A 16,426-nucleotide genomic window follows, 5' to 3' on the forward strand; every position below is an offset into this window, starting at 1 on the left:
TCTTTTAACTCTTAGAGCACTGCTAAGTTGTTTTACAATCATTGTCTAGGAGACAGGATTCTTTCTGCTTTTTTTTTCTCTTTTTTTAAGATTTTATTTACTTGAGGGAGAGAGGATGAGAGAGGGAACACAAGCGGGGGGGGGGGGGTGTCAGAGGGAGAGAGAGAAGCAGGCTTCCTGCTGAGCTGGGAGTCCAACGTGGGGCTCGATCCCAGGACCTTGGGATCATGACCTGAGTCGAAGGCAGACATTTTTTTTTTTTTTTTTTTAGTGTAGCATGTCTACTGCCAGGGATGAACATGAAATATAATAAAGTCCTTTCAGGACTATTCTAGTCTGTGCCTTTTCCCTGGTATGTACAGTGACATTCTAAATCCACTTGTATATATGGTTACTTTTGAATGTCCTAGTCTTTAAATGGTTGGTTCCCAAAAGAGAGTGAAGGGGGCTGTTTAAATCTATTACAAAGCACTTCAGCCAGAGGAAAAGGGTCCTATTATAGCAATGGCTGCCCACTTCTCTCTGTGAACCTTCATAAAGAGAAGCAGCAATGGAAGAACAGATTTCTAATATCTGGATCATAGGAACCTTTTGCCCATCCTGGTGTCTACAAGTTGACTGATAAGCTGCTCCAAAACATATTCACAGCTGCCTCACACAAGACTGGGCTACTCCTGGAGAAAAGATATCTGCTACTGTGCAAGACACTAAGGTCCACTAACCTGGTTCCATCCTGGGCACTAGAGTTGACATCAGCACCATATTTAAGAAGGTGTTGAACAATGCAGAGCCATCCTCCTGCAGAAGCTTCATGCAGAGCAGAGTAGCCAGCATTATCTTGATGATTCACATCACATATCTTGTTTTCCAGGCAGTACAACACCAATTCCTATGCAAAGAAGAAGGAGGAATGCTATGAGACTGCACAATGAATCTCATAATGATGACTTCTCCAAAGCTTGGTAGTATCCAGTTTCAAAGACATCTATCTTCAGGCCTGTGAACCTCCACCTGCAGCTTGGGCAGGTAGTGTATACGTGTTGGTGGGGAGGATGAGCATGTGTTTGCTAGAAGCACATTGATTTTCTGAACCACAGCTACTGATAAGAGAATGGCTGGCATGTCAGAACTACTCAATACCACATGCAACATCTATCCTGTCTGTAGGTACTGCTCCTTTTAACTCATGAGAACCCAAATGATGTCACTGGATTTTATCTGCAAGAAACAGAGCTAACTACAAAACCCTTCCAGAGAATTCTCTCCAGATCATCCAGAAATCTCCAAAAAACAAACAGAAACAAACACTAAAGCAACAACCAAAACTATCTCCAAACTAAAAAAGTGCTACTGTTTCAAGAGACTATGTCACAGGGTACTAGGTGAATTCCAACTTCCTTCCCATGCAGTAATGCATCGGGGATGGGCTCTGCTTCAAGGCAATGACATCAGGAAGAGCTTGCAGCACAATGGACAAAGGGACAGAGCTGGCCAGGGAGGTGGGGTTCTAGGCAAATTCTGTCAGTCCTTCCTTGACTGACAGCAAGTAGGGGTTCTGTCACCCTGACAATCATCTACAGCTCCACACTCAGGCTGCTGAGTCCCATTTTGTACTGACCATTCAACTGCCACAGGGCGGATGCCAGCATCAAAAAATGACTTTGTCCTGTGGACTATTACATCATAATTTCATCTGAGAAGTGTGGTAGGGAAGGAAGCTGCAGAGGGCAGGAGGGTAATGTAGCTTAGAGATGTTGTAAACCGTAGAAAGGGCAACTCCAATGTGAGTCAGTGTTGTAGAAGATCAGGGTGAGGATGCAAACAGAGAGGTGCAGAGTTTGGTCTGGAACCAAATTGCTAGACTACTACATGTGCAAGTATTACTGAACACCTCTGTGGCTAGTTTGGTCACGTGAATGCATGACAGCACAAATATGTCTCAAGGATGAAATAAGTTATAATACATCCATTAGGCTTAGAACAAGAACATAATCAAGTACTGGGACACTATAAGCTATGACTGACACAGCTATGTTGGGTGGGGATATGGCAGTGACTTTGGAGCAAAGCTGCAACACCCAGCCCAGTCCCCGATCTGGAGGGACTGCACTGTGAGTTCCTTGCCCTTCCTTGCGCCAGCCTCAGTTAGTGTGCCTCCTCACCAATTTTAAGGAGCAGCATCAGCAGTTTGTAAATCCAGACACCCACAAGGATACCAACCTGATAGCCAAGTTGGGCAGCCCTCTGCAGGAGGGTCTCACCAGCATTCTTATTGACCAAAAGTCGTCGTCCTTCTGGCAGCATCGGCGGTGAGTGGACAGTGTCTGCACGCAAACTTGACTGTGGCAGCCTTTGTAAGGACTCAGAAGCTGGCAATAATTGTTGCAAACAATGGAAGGATTTCTGATCCTGGTTGGCTGGTGACAGATAATAGTTAGAACTGCACTTTTCCTGCTTTTTGACTCCTCCAGTGGTCACCTATTGCAAAATCAAGGAGTATACACATTTAAGGCTGTCTTCCAGACCTGCCTTTTTCCCCACTACCCAAGTCAAAAATCACAGTAGAAATCAGTTTTTCGTTTTATTTGCGGGAAGGCAGCAGGTATGGGAGGTGGGGGTTAGTTAAGTGGAGTTTTCAGAAGAGGTTTCATTTTTACTAGTTTGACACTTCACCAACAAACAGGAGACATGCTTTCCTAGAACAGGAAAGTAACTTTGGGGGAGAAGCCCAGGAAAAGGAAAGTTATTTTGAGAAGTAGTCAGCAGATGGACTAGTAGGGAGGGATGAGTCAGGGGGTACCTTGCTATCAGCATTCTTCACAAAGCAGTTCCCTGGCAGTGACAAGCCCTGCCTTGATTCGTGGGAGATCAAATGCTTGGTTTTGCATACCCTCTTCCCAGATGGTTTCTCACTGTTCTTGGTATATTTCTGCAGCACGGAGGCAGCTTGGCTATTCTTTTCATCTGTGTACAGCACATGCGTCTTCTGAGTTTCTTTAATTTTTTGCTTTTTGGACTGCATCATTGATGCTGATTTGGTACTTGTACTGGTAGGTGAAAGGCTCTTCATGGGCACAGAAGTAGAGAATAAAGGAAAAGCTAAGGTGTGCAAGAGAAAGGGAAGGGTAAGAAGGAGCAGGTATTAAAATTGCAGGCAGCACAGAAAAAAAAAAAAAACCCTCATCATTAGTGCTGATCACTGGAGTGGCTTTAAATTTTTAAAGATGTACCAATTATGTTTCAAAGCATATGTGTTTTAACTATCTGACATTCAAACAACAATTACATTAACTCATAAAATTCCAAGTGGAAACTTTTTTCAAACAGCAGGGGAAAGGGAGCAAATGCTAACCCTTCCTGCTTACCCACCCAAATCCACTGGGCCTGCATACAGGACTTTCACAAGGATAACCAGCCTGGGTGCTCAGACCTAGCAGTGAGAATCAGTCTGAGGCTGGAATGAGAGTGTTGGCAAGTTCCCAGGATCAGCTTTCCCTTCCTAGCCAGATGGCCCGGATGGGTAGCATCACAGGAACAGAAGCTCCTTCCCTCTCAACTGTGCTCTGCACTATACATTGTGGAAGAAAATGTGGAGGCTGAAAGGACACCAGGAAATAACTCCCTCCCTGCCACATCCTAGCCAGTCAACTTTACTCAAGTCCTCATGGGTCCACTCCCACAGAAGGCAGGTGATGCACCGTCCAGGTGTGGGGCAGGCAACTTTCATACCCTGTTCATTATCACTGGATTTGAAAGGCACATCTGACAAGTTTCTATTGGTTTTGGCCTCTGCTCCTTTCCTGGAAGATTTGTCTTTGGAGCTGTTATTTCTCTGGGCAGTGACCTCAGGTTGAACTTCCTGAGCCATTTTCTTCTTGCCATTCTGGCCAGGGTTTCTCTCTGACGCTGAAACCCGTTGCTTCCACCATTTTATAAGGTGCTTCTTAGGATGGAGACCTGTTAATTCAATGCACACTTTCAGTCTAGTCAGCTCAGTATAGTGTGGGTGTTCTAGGTGCTAAGAGGAATTGTCTCCTCTTTCCCTCCATTTTCCCTCTACGTCATCTAACGAAGAAATAACTACAAATTAATAAAAAAAAAAACCTTCCCCCTTTGCAGGTCAAATTGTCTTACCCACCCTTAATGGAGGAGGGAGAGGAGAGACTGTGGTTACTACTTCTGCCTGAGTATGTCATCAACTCTTGAGAGAGGACCTATTAGTCTTTGCCCATGTTTGAGCTTCAGCTCCTGCATCTGGCTTTGGGCGAAGGAGATATGTGAGTGGTTTCCCCAAAATAGGAATGGAGATTCCCACTAGTCTGCAATAGGACTTCTTCTGGATTCCCTGCACATGTGTAGACTGGACAGCAAGACATGACCATCCACTTTGTATACATGCAGAGACCACTGAGCACACAGTCAAAGCCAAACCTTACCTTTGGAGATCTGTCTTTGTTTCACTTTCTGCAGAGGTTCCTCTTCCACAGTTGTCTCAGTGTGCTTTCTGTCATGTGATACTTTGTGTTTTCTGCCCAATCTGAGAGTGGGGCTATACAACATATCCATAGAAGGTGGTTTGTTCATGGGCCACCCGTCCACAAAGTACTTCTTAACAGGAATATCTTTCTCTTCTAGTGCTTTAAAGAGATGGTATTTCTTTGCAGCACTGTCTTCACCTGGGGGAAAAGAGACAATGAGGGCCCAAAGATCATCATGAGAAGGCAGGACTGCCATAGACAACATAATCTGCTATCAAATTACACTTCTCTTTAAAGACTGCAAATCTTATATTAGAAGTACAAAATCCTCAAAAATAAAAATCCCCAAAGGAGAACCAGGTGAAGACAACTTAGCAGTTAAAGGAGAAATCAAGACTGGAACTGGTTGGAACATATATGCCCTACCTCCTATACTGTACAGATGTGTAATTTTATCATTTTTATAGTTGGAGGCATGAGAGAACCAAGAAAGGACATAAGAAGAGACATGAGGCATGAATACCATCTCTTTCAATAAATGGAAACCTAATGTAATAAAGAGATATGTCCCAAATGTTATATATACAAATGGAAACGCCAATATTTATTTGGGTTGGCAGGACAGATGATGAATAAACACGGGCAGAAAAACAGTGCTAAAAGAAAGCAGGCAATGGTCTCTCCTAAAGGGCTATGGAGCTCTAAGCCTACTGCCCAGACTGCTACTGACACATGCAAGACAAGCAGAAGAAGGCAGGAAACCTGGGTAGGCCAAGGACACTGGGAAGAAAAGCTTATTAATAAAGCCAAAGGAAAGATTTCTTAGCATATGCAGAAGTTCAAAGGCAACTTTACACAACTCAATCTGATTAGTACAAATCCTTCTCTGTCCTCTCTTCTCACATTATTGAAGAGGTGGTCCCATTTCCAAACCACAAGGAGGGCTTTGAGACCCGAGCACTTCAGTAACATCATGAACATCCACAGCAACACTATTTTCCCATCTAACATTACTCTTTTATGCCTTTATTTATATGCAAGTATCTAAGTTCACTATAAAGACAAGGCTCCATTCCCTTCATTGTCAGTGTCTCTTTTCACACCTGACTCAAACCAGGTGGTTGAAGGCAGAATTAGCTATGTGATATCACAATGTCTTTCAAATCCACAACAGAATTGTTGTTTAAGCAACAAAGAACCTCACTGTATGTTCCTTGACACGTGTCTTAAGAATAAGAATCTATCAAACCCTAGTATTTTAAATCCCACATCCACATTTTACAATTTAACTCCAGGTCTAATGTATCCACCCATATCTCTGACACTGTTGACACTTTCGAAAAAGGCACCTTTCTCAGGGAGGTTTTCCACTGAAGTTTTCACCCTCACAGCATCTTCCTAACACAGAGATTAATTTATTTGTAATACACCTGAATTTTTGCCACAATACTCACCATCTCCTGCCTATTCAAAATTACCTGGAAGAACCATGCTGACTTATTTCATACACATTGGCAGAATTGACTCAGTGGGGGACTTCATCCCTCTGCTCCTTGCTGAACAGCATCTGGACAAAATAAACTTCCCCTCTATATCCTCCAGGCTTCCCACCTGGTAAAGCTCCCTGGATGGGGAAGGCACCTCTTCACCCACCAGGAAAGCAAGCATGCTATACAGGTGCTCAGCACTGCTGCTCAGTAGGGATGACATTCCTGTGCATGATCTTGCAGCTGATCCCCTCCTGTCTTGTACCCAGGGACCCTTCATTGTGATGACTATGGCTCCTTAACCTCAATTATTATCAGGAACCCTCTATTGCTGAAGTTGAGACATACTAAAATTACTCTCCCATACTTAAGTGTAGCTGTATTCCTCCCATTTTGCAAGACAATCTTTTCCAAAGCTAGGTCCATCCACAGCATCCCTCAAATTGCCCCCAAGCCATTATAAGAAAAAAATGAATAATAATTGAGAAGTTTTTAGTACCGTCTCTCATGTCAAGTATCCTGATTCACTAAGTGTCATCCTCCCAAAACATTAAATATCATCACCTTCAGCCTTATCACCATGAACACCACCCCCAACTACCTAAGACACGCAGGCTAACAGGTACAGGGCAGAGGGCTCCGTGCCACACTACTGGAGATCTCAATTTAGACTTTCTCAAATAAGGTCAATTCAAAACTACCCACAGGATTACCCTTGTTGACAAAGGAGAAGAAAGATATGCAGGACTCCAAACCATCAGAGTCTGACAACCTTGTTGCTACTTTTTGCCCTTCCAGAAGCAGGAGGTCAGGTAACTTTTGTCATGTCATCCAAGCATGCATGACTGTGGCTGTGTTCATTGTTTCATACCCGCTCTCTCATAGCATACACATCCCAAATTTATCATAGTTTTATCACACCACTACCCCTCACAAAAGCATCACCATAGCAATATTTACATGTCACCATGGTAGCAAACTAACTTCTGTTCCAGCATGCCTACTTAGCTCTAAAGCAAAACAAAACAAAAAACAGTAGAATATTGACATCTTTGAGGGTTACCAATTTCCTCTGCTGCAGGTAATGATAGTATCTCAACAAAGGTTAATCATGTTAAAAGTATGATCCTCTACAGAAGAGGCATGGGAAATCTTTGTTGATTTTGACTCAGGCTTCTTCCAATCGCTTCAATCTCCAAAGCCCAGGCCCTGTGACAGCACACCCTAGTGTGCTGCTACCAAAGAGTAAGACAAAGGAAACTACAGTTACATGTTCAAGAAGGAAGGGACCAACACCTCCTGGTCCTTCCCCTGTGATGGTTCCTATTAATGAATTTCCCAAGTTTGAGGAGACTCCCAAATCATTTGTCAACTTGTAAAGTGAAAAATTAGGTGCCTGTAAAATCACAAGGTAAATGAAAATCCTGACCATTGTATTTTCAAGTTAACTTACTTTTTTTAAACAAGCCTCTTCCAAAAAGACTAGGCTTCTATAAAGCATTAAACTATTACAAGTATTACTAACTTCAGGGTCAGTGCTCCTTTGAAAACAATGTTTCTGAGGAGGAGTTCAGCTGGTGGAGGTGTAGGGAGACAGCACATTTGTGTCCTCCCGTGAATACAATTAGTGAGTTATCAAAACATTGTGAAGCCCGAGAAATCAATGTGAGGTCAAAGGAATAGTGCCACCCTACAAGTAGAAAGCTGACCATGTTTTGGATGGTAGGAGATGTGCAGACTTGAGTGTCCAGGGACAGAGCTGAAGATAGGGCAGTGAGGAAGGAGGCTGTTGCAGGAGTCTACTGGCAAAGGATTAGAAGCTGCAGAGCACAAACTGGGGACTTCTAGAAGTCTGCCGTGGTGCCCGCCTTATAGGTGCTGAGGTTGCCCACTGGAGCAGAATCCCAGGTGTGACAGCATGGTCTGGGGATCCCCAGTGATGCCAGAAGAATACGTGGGGCCTAGATCCTGCACTGTTCCCAGGCATGGGTGTGTGGAAACCTGCTGGGGATGGTGAGGCTAGGTGCTGGCTCTGTGATCTGTGTTGCCATAAAGTGGGAAGTGCTGCTCTTTCCTGTGACCACCTTTGTGGGTTGGGTCCAGCCAAAGGTAGGCATGAAGAGGGAGGAAAAGTGGCGGTCTGCCCACGGGAGTCCCTAAAAGTTGGACTTTGGAAACTCAGTCCCGGGCCTGAGAAAAAACAAAGTAAATGACAAATAAATAAGTACTTAAATACATGACACCATAAGTACGTAAGTACATACATACATACATACATAAGAAAATCAATCAATAACTAAATAAGCATGTGAATACAGAATTCTGACAGAAAACAGGGGACACAAGTGCGATTGATTGCCCTTCCGAGAAGGCTCCCTCAAGAGTGGGGAGCCGGGAATTTTCAGCCCTGGGACTAGAGAGGGGAGGCAGTGCCATTTTCTTTTTTTTTTTTTTTTCTTTTTTTTTATAGATGCACCAATAATTATTTATTGAGCTGCCTTTTTTTTATTACGTTATGTTAATCACAATACATTACATCATTATTTTTGATGTAGTGTTCCATGATCCATTGTTTGCGTATAACACCCAGTGCTCCATTCAATACATGCCCTCTTTAATACCCATAACTGGGTAACCCATCCCCCCACCCCTCCCCTCTAGAACCCTCAGTTTGTTTTTCAGAGTCCATCATCTCTCATGGTTCGTCTCCTCCTCCGATTTCCCCCCCTTCATTCTTCCTCTCCTGCTATCTTCTTCTCCTTCTCCTTCCCCTTCTTCTTCTTCTCTTCTTTTTTTTAACGTATAATGTATTATTTGTTTCAGAAGCACAGAGCTGCGATTCAACAGTCTTGCACAATTCACAGCGCTCACCATAGCACATACCCTCCCCAATGTCTATCACCCAGCCACCCCATCCCTCCCACCCCCCACCACTCCAGCAACCCTGTTAGTTTCCTGAGATTAAGAATTCCTCATATCAGTGAGGTCACATGATACATGTCTTTCTCTGATTGACTTATTTCACTCAGCATAACACTCTCCAGTTCCATCCATGTCATTGCAAATGGGAAGATTTCATTCCTTTTGACGGCTGCATAATATTCAATTGTATATATATTCCACATCTTCTTTATTCATTCATCTGTCAATGGACATCTTGGCTCTTTCCACAGTTTGGCTATGGTGGACCCTGCTGCTATAAACATCGGGGTGCACGTACCCCTTCAGATCACTACATTGTATCTTTGGAGTAAATACCCAGAAGGAGGCAGTGCCATTTTCATCCCACCCATCATTGCTGAAACACTTTAGGGAGGAAAGCAGCGCCACCTACTGGAGTCCGGGAACTCTCACAAGTAGGCCTTGCTTCCCCATGCCCTGGACAAGCCTTTCCCCTAGGGCAAGTCCTGTGGGCAGTCAGCACAACAGGCCCCCTCCCCAGGAGACCACCACACACAGCTGCTCCCACCAAGTTTCCTGAGCAGAGAGAACTGCGAGGCTTCAGCTCTAGGGGAAGAAGAGTATCTAGCATCCTTTCTACTTTAGGTCTTTCATTGGTTTGTGATTGTTTTTTCAGTTACTCTCTTGTTCTTTCAATTCCTTCTCTTCATTTCTGGTACATTTTTATCTCTACTTTATACATATCACTTTCTTAGATTTGTTCCTTTTCAGTATTTTTTTAAATTTTTTCAACTCTTTTTGTGTATTCTCTTTCAATTTTCATTTTCATGGATACTTTCCATTATAATACACACACACACACACACACACACACACACACACGTATATAGGTTTCAGATTTGACTCATCTGGTTGTATTTATTTTCCTTCTCTTTAATTTTGCAATCTAGATTCTTTGCCCAAGCGGACCAAAACACATCCAGGATCTACTTTTGTTGTTGTTGTTTTTGTTGTGGTCCTGGGGGTATCTGGTACTTTTGTTGTTTCCCTGTTTATGTTTTTTTTCATTCTTTTCCTTTCTCCTCTTGTCTTCAGGACAGTAGGACCCAACGGAGAAATTCGCCCCAGAAGAAAGCAAGGAACTCGTCTTCACAGCCAGGGATTGAATCAATATGGGTATCAGTCAGACGTCTGAAGTAGAATTTGAAACCATGGTCAAAAGCATACTAGCTGGGCTTGCAAATGAAAAAAGAAAAGAAGAGAAAAGAAAAAGACTGGCTCTAGAAAACCCGTCACTCTAGAGAGAAAAGTACTCTACTCTAGTCTGGCCAGAGTGGAACATGCTAGGACCGAGAGGCAGGACCAAGTGGAGAGCATCAAACTGAGCATGGCTGAAGCAGAAGAGACAATCAGTGCTCTAGCAGAGAAAATATGGGGAAAAATAAACCTGAAAAGAAGAGCACAAGAACACTATTTGATCACGAAAGTCATCTTAGGGACTTCATATTAAGCAAACTTCTATTCCTATTGCAGGAAATCCAGAAGAAAAAGCATGGAAAGAGGGCAGAAGAGTCAGTGGGAGAAGTGATATCTGAGAATTTCCCTAATCCAGGGAAAACCACAGGCATTTGAGTCCAAGAGGCACAGAGAACTCCCCTCAAGATCCACAAAAATAGGGCAACCCCATGACCTATCAGACTGACACTTGCAAATGACAGGGAGAATGAGAACAGTCTGAAAGCAGCTTGGGAGAAAGGTCCTGAACTAACAAGGGTAGACACAGAAGGCTTGCAGCAGACCTGTGCACAGACACCGGGTGGGCCAGGAAAGGACTGGCATTTTGTTCTAAATGGGAAACATATGCAGCCAAGGATCCTTGATCCAGCAAGGCTGTCATTCAGAAGAGAAGGAGAGATCAATAACTGCCATGACCAACAAATACACAAGGAATTTGGGAACCCTAAACCAGCCCTGCAAGAAATAGTAAAGCAGACCAGTTGAGCACAAAGAGACACCAAAAGTCACAAAGCCCAGAAAGGAACAGTCACAATCTACAGACACAATGACCTTACAGCTCACACAAGGGCACTGAATTCATATCTTGCCATCACTACTCTAAATGTAAATGGACTGAATGTACCAGTCGAGAGACTCGCAGCAGCAGAACCTAGAAAATGCACAACACACCACACCAAGTCACACAAAACCGCAATGCAACAAGACCCATGGATAGCTGTTGTACAAAAGACTCATGTCTGGCCCCAAGACACCTCCTCATGGACAGAGACGGGGTGGAGAAGCATTTGTCATGCCAACAGACATCGAAAGAAAGCTAGAGTAGCCATAGTTCTCTTAGACAAACGAGATGTTCAGCCCAAGACCATGAGAAGACATGAAGACGGACACTATAACTTACAAATAGGGCCTACCCAACAAGAAGGTCTAACAGCGGTACATATATATGCCCCTATGATGAGAGGAGCAGCCACGTAGCACAGGCAATTAATCACCACCTTAAAGCCACTCACTGATAACAAGGAAATCATCCTAGTAGGGGACATGAACATCCCACTCACAGCAAAGGACAGATCATCTAAGTAGAAGAGGAACAAGGAAACAAGGGCTGAAATGACACACTGGACCAGGTGGCCTTTACACACCTATTCAGGGCATTTCTGTCTAAGGCAGCAGAATTACACCTTAGCTTCCAGTGCCCACGGAAGAGTCTCCTGAAGGGATCACATCCCGGGTCACGAATCTGCACTCAACCGGGGCAGAAAGATCAAGATGCTGGCATGCATATTTCCAGGCCACGATGCTATGAAACTTGATGTCAACCACAAGAGAACATTGGGAAGGACCACAACTATATGGAGGTGATGGGTATTAAGGAGGGTATTTGTTGTGATGAGCACTGGGTGTTGTAGGCAAGTGATGAGCCACTGAATTCTACTCCTGAAACCAACATTGTATTGTATGTTAACTAATTAGAATTTAAATTAAAAAAAAAGAAAATGTGTCCTAGAAAATTGTTTCATTATGCATGCCACACCATTCAAAAGGACAATGAGGCCTTAATTCCATGAATGGAAAAAACAGTCCAGCAGCTACTAACTGGACAACAGGTTATAATAATACTCTCAATTTAAAACTAATACTATATAATGGTCTTAATTTCTCTCATCTCTGAGAATTGAGTCACCCTATTCTCACAGATGTGGCATGACACACAAACTTCTTGAGTTTACTTACATGTCTCAGTGTTCTTCTGGCCAGCAATGGCCTCCTCCGGGACTATTAATGCTGGCTTTTTGTCCTCATTTCTTTTCAGCTTTTCCCAGTCAGTGGAGCTAAATGTGCACACCTCACCATCTTTGGTCATTGGGAGGTTACCTTTCATTTCTTTCATCTCCAACTCTGAGAAGTGCATCATTGCATGCTAGACAGAGAATGGAGATGTATTTAAATAAAAACACTTTTCCTTAAAACCTACTTGCCTCATCTTAAGAGAAATTTGCTACAAACCAACCACAATTTATGAAATAAGTTTCTTGCACTATATTCTTTTCATAATGTCTTAGGTATATTTGGCTAGTATGCTATATAAATGTGTATATGTATACATGTATATACTATTGCAAAGAGACATTCACTTTTGAAAAAGTGAGATAAAAATTTAAATAAAAAGCAGGAAAAAATTAACAAAGATAAACAGAGTATAAACTTTTTATTTTTAAAAATGAAATTTAACTCTAAAGGTTTACATAATATTTTACTAATTGCAATCTGAAAGAAGAAATTTGATCCCATACTTAGTGGCAGATAGACAAAATAATAGCTTCATAATACTTACATTCATGTAAACATCCATTTTTAATATTATGAGCCAACTTTCCTTATGACATTACAAAAGCAATTTGACTTTATCTTTTAAGTAAAAATAAAAATCTTTGAGAAATCTAATGAACGAACTATAATTTGCTACAAAGTCAAGTACAATTTACATCCCATTTAAGGAGTGTGTGTGTGCAGGAAAGTTGTACGAATCCCACACACGTTGCTGAAACACACCTCCACCAAGTATCGTGTAAGGCACTCTCAATGCTTTTCTGACATTTTTTAATGCACAGTAAAAGCAAAGAAATCAAATTGATATGTAAACATCATGCAGTGTTTACATACCCTTTGCAATATTTAAAACTTCTGTTAGCAGCATTTGAGTGGAGTCTTCTTAATAACTACAGAACAACTTAATGTATCTTAACACATGAACCTCCTAAGTGCTACCACTTATGTTTCCTTAGTGGACACATTTTACACATATACATTACCATAAACTTCATTAACCCTGTCTGATGTCCTGTCCTACCATACTCCCCGAGTCATCTTTACACATTAAAAAAAAAAAAAAAAAGATGGGGAAATTGACTGAAATCTGGGTAGAGGTGCCCACCTGCAAGGCCCACTGCTCATGGCTAAACCGGCTGGAATCTGCATACAATTCAGTGGTGACACACTTGAACTGGTCACCCACATAACCAGCAGAATTTGCAATTCTCTTTGCCAGCTTCGATGACTTTCCTTTCAGAACTTTGACATCGCTGGCTTCTGCCTTATCAACTCCGTCTTTCTTAGGAGTGAGGACAACATCCACACTTGGAGCAGCACTACTTACACAGAATGCACTGGGATCCTTCTGGGTTTTACCAAAAGTCACAGTAGGACCCCCATTCCCCAGAGCTGGATCCAGGAATGGAGTTGATACTGGCATCCCCAGGTTCTCCTTCTTGGTTGCTGCTGGAACATTCTCACTGATTAAGTTGAAGACTGACTGGCCTGGGGCCTCTCTGACAGTATAAGCTTCATGGAAATCACTGAAGCACTCCAACTCCTCTCTCAGGGTGATGAAATCATGGTGTGGCTGCAGGGCTGTGTCAGTACAGGACTTGGTGAATTCAGGGTTCTGGCCAACACTCTCATTGTGAAGCCCAATTTGGACATATCTGAGTAGGTTTTAGCACCTTGCTCTTCCCAGAGATGATCTACAGACACGTTTGTTGCTCTTCACAGCAATTTTTCCTTGATTCCACCTGGGGCTTGGCTTTAGGTTCCTGTTAGCAGGGACTTCTGGACATAACCTGCTATTGCTACCTTCCAACATCTTGGAAAACTGGTTCTGCAGTGTTGGGTCCTTGTCTCATGAGACCAGGACCACTTCACTGATTTCCCTCCTCCTTAGTGATCTCTCTGGGAATGTGAAGTATGGACATAGGATGCACCATACCCAACCCCCTCAGTGCATGTTGGTAGGTCACAAACTCTGGCCGGCCAGTGCAAAGCCCATGGGGCAGTGTAGGCTTTGGGGCAAGGTGCCTAAGAAACAGGCTACCATCGGGCATCACAATTGAGTGAGGGTAGCCGGTGCGTTGCTATGTAAGGAGAGGGTACTTACAGGAGTGCCCACAGGCACTGGGCAAGGGCAGTAACTGCTGGGATAGGGAACTGGTGGAGACCTGAGAGCCTCATTTGGAGACAGAGATACTGAACTTGACAGGAAGCCATTCTCAATCCCTCTGTAGCTTGGGTCACCATTGTGCTTTTTGCAGGCACAGTTGAGCATTGGCCCACATGTCAAATAATGGACGGCATTCTTTCTGTGGAGCTCCTAGTGGCCTTGCAGCAATCTGCACTGGCATCTGGGGCTGGCAACACAGAGGCTGGGTGGCCTATAGGAAATGCTGACCCCAAAGTGTTAGTTACTATGGCATCTGCGACACCCACATGGGGACATAAAGAAGTCTGCTGCTGTGGTATTGCCCAGCCAGAGGCCTGGTTTTTCAGTAGTATATCCTTACTTTTCTTGTCTTCATGAGGATTCTGCCCAGGCACCACCCAGGATAAGGGAACTGTGCTAATGATTTTAGGTTTACAGAGAGCACAGCCATTTCCTGGAGGAGATGATGTTTCTTTTAGAATCTCACTTCCGGACAATGCTAAAGCCACTTCCTGCTCTGGTCTGAACAAGGATCATGGGAGCCATCTTTTTCAAATGGTCAGCTTTGGAAGCATCTACATCAACCACTTCAGCAGACAAGTCTAGTGGCTTATTAATGCTGACTTTTGCAACCATTTGCTTCTTTAACGGAGGAGGTGAACTGCCATCTTTTCTGTCTTCACCGGCTGATTTCTGGGTATACCCAAGAACTGGCTGAGCACTTTTAGGATCTTCAGGATACTTGCTGGAAAGACTAGGTGTAGGGAACTTGCAGGTAAGTATCATATCTGGCTTTGATAAGGTAGCTGAGGGAGAGGTAGAGAGACTGGTGTACTGTTTGTGGAGTTCACAGTAGGTGTCTGCAGCCTGGGAGGGAACGTGGATTCGGGATGAAGGCTGAGGCAAGGAGGATAACAGTAGAGATGCGTTGCCTAGCAGGCCACTGGTTACCATCTTGGCAGAGGTTAACCCAGGCTGCTCACTATTCCGGATGTGAGGATAGGAATGGGAATTGACTGGGTTCCCAGGACTGATACCCATCTTCCAGGGCAGGCTTTTATCTGTACAGTGGACCGAAGGTGGGATATCTGGGGTGGCCAAAGGCACTGAGCGCCTTACAGGTGAAGCCAGGGATGATGGCATGTGGGGACTGATGTATTCAGGTGGTGGCAGGTAGAGAAAATGCTCCTCATTTGTGCAGACAGGAGAATGTAGTGGCCTGGGCAAGCTGTAGGACTGCCGAGGTAGCAAGGTGCAGTACACATTCAGTGACTACTTATTTGCTGAGTTGTGGAAAGGGTAGATGGATGGTGTGGCACTCACCATGTAAGCACGGACCCAGGGCAACTGCAGATGACCAGCATCACTGATGTTGAGAGCGCTCTGTTCTTCATGGAGAGGGCTATCCAAGCTCACTGTTTCTGCTGTGGGCATAGAAATTTTTTGCATTCTAGGTGGCGTTTTGGAAATAGCACTGAAGTCATGTGGGGGTTTTCCAGAAACAGTGACTGTCTCAGGTGTATCTGGCTTAAACTGTATCTCTGGACATCTCTCAGGAGAAAATCCAAGACCACCTGGAGTGCTCATGGCACCCTCTTGACCCTTCTCTGAGCTCAGTCCACACAAGCTAGAACAGATGATGTTTTCAGGGACACAGAGGCCTTTCTGGATCAGGCCATTGTGTCCATGTGCAGTGCTGTCAGGCCACCAATCCAATGGGCTATAGTCACATCTACCTTTTCAAAAGAAGAACATGTTTATTACTTACATATATCTTCAAAGCAGCAGGACCCAAGCTGGAGAGAATCTGCAAATTGGTTTAATATGACAGCAGCCTAACATTAGAGCAAAAAACATTAAAGATAAACTACAAGGGGCGCCTGTGTGGCTCAGTTGTTAAGCGTCTGCCTTCGGCTCAGGTCATGATCCCAGGGTCCTGGGATCGAGCCTCGCGTCAGGCTCCCTGCTCAGCGGGAGGCCTGCTTCTCCCTCCCCCCGCCCCCGCCTGCTTGTGTTCCCTCTCTCGCTTGTCTCTCTCTCTGTCAAATAAATAAATAAAATCTTTA

General features: G+C 43.8%; 1 protein-coding gene across 1 annotated transcript in view; it reads right to left on the reverse strand.

Annotated features, from left to right (window-relative positions):
- LOC148162016 (BCL-6 corepressor-like) overlaps window positions 1–16,090 on the reverse strand; it is a 53,698-nt gene extending 37,608 nt beyond the window's left edge. The window contains 14 exon segments of the mRNA XM_088020461.1: window positions 723–889; window positions 2,221–2,478; window positions 2,801–3,099; window positions 3,730–3,957; window positions 4,437–4,676; window positions 12,119–12,305; window positions 13,320–13,846; window positions 13,849–13,919; window positions 13,921–14,061; window positions 14,063–14,285; window positions 14,288–14,464; window positions 14,467–14,863; window positions 14,865–16,042; window positions 16,045–16,090. Coding sequence (XP_087876587.1) covers window positions 723–889; window positions 2,221–2,478; window positions 2,801–3,099; window positions 3,730–3,957; window positions 4,437–4,676; window positions 12,119–12,305; window positions 13,320–13,846; window positions 13,849–13,919; window positions 13,921–14,061; window positions 14,063–14,285; window positions 14,288–14,464; window positions 14,467–14,863; window positions 14,865–16,042; window positions 16,045–16,048 — 4,097 coding nt within the window. The 5' untranslated portion in view covers window positions 16,049–16,090.
- Between the last annotated feature and the right edge of the window lie 336 nt (window positions 16,091–16,426).

The sequence above is a fragment of the Eumetopias jubatus genome, unplaced genomic scaffold (genome assembly GCF_037043125.1).
Source record: "Eumetopias jubatus isolate StellerSeaLion01/CBP00866 unplaced genomic scaffold, mEumJub1_p1.0 scaffold_27, whole genome shotgun sequence".
Lineage (NCBI taxonomy): Eukaryota > Metazoa > Chordata > Mammalia > Carnivora > Otariidae > Eumetopias > Eumetopias jubatus.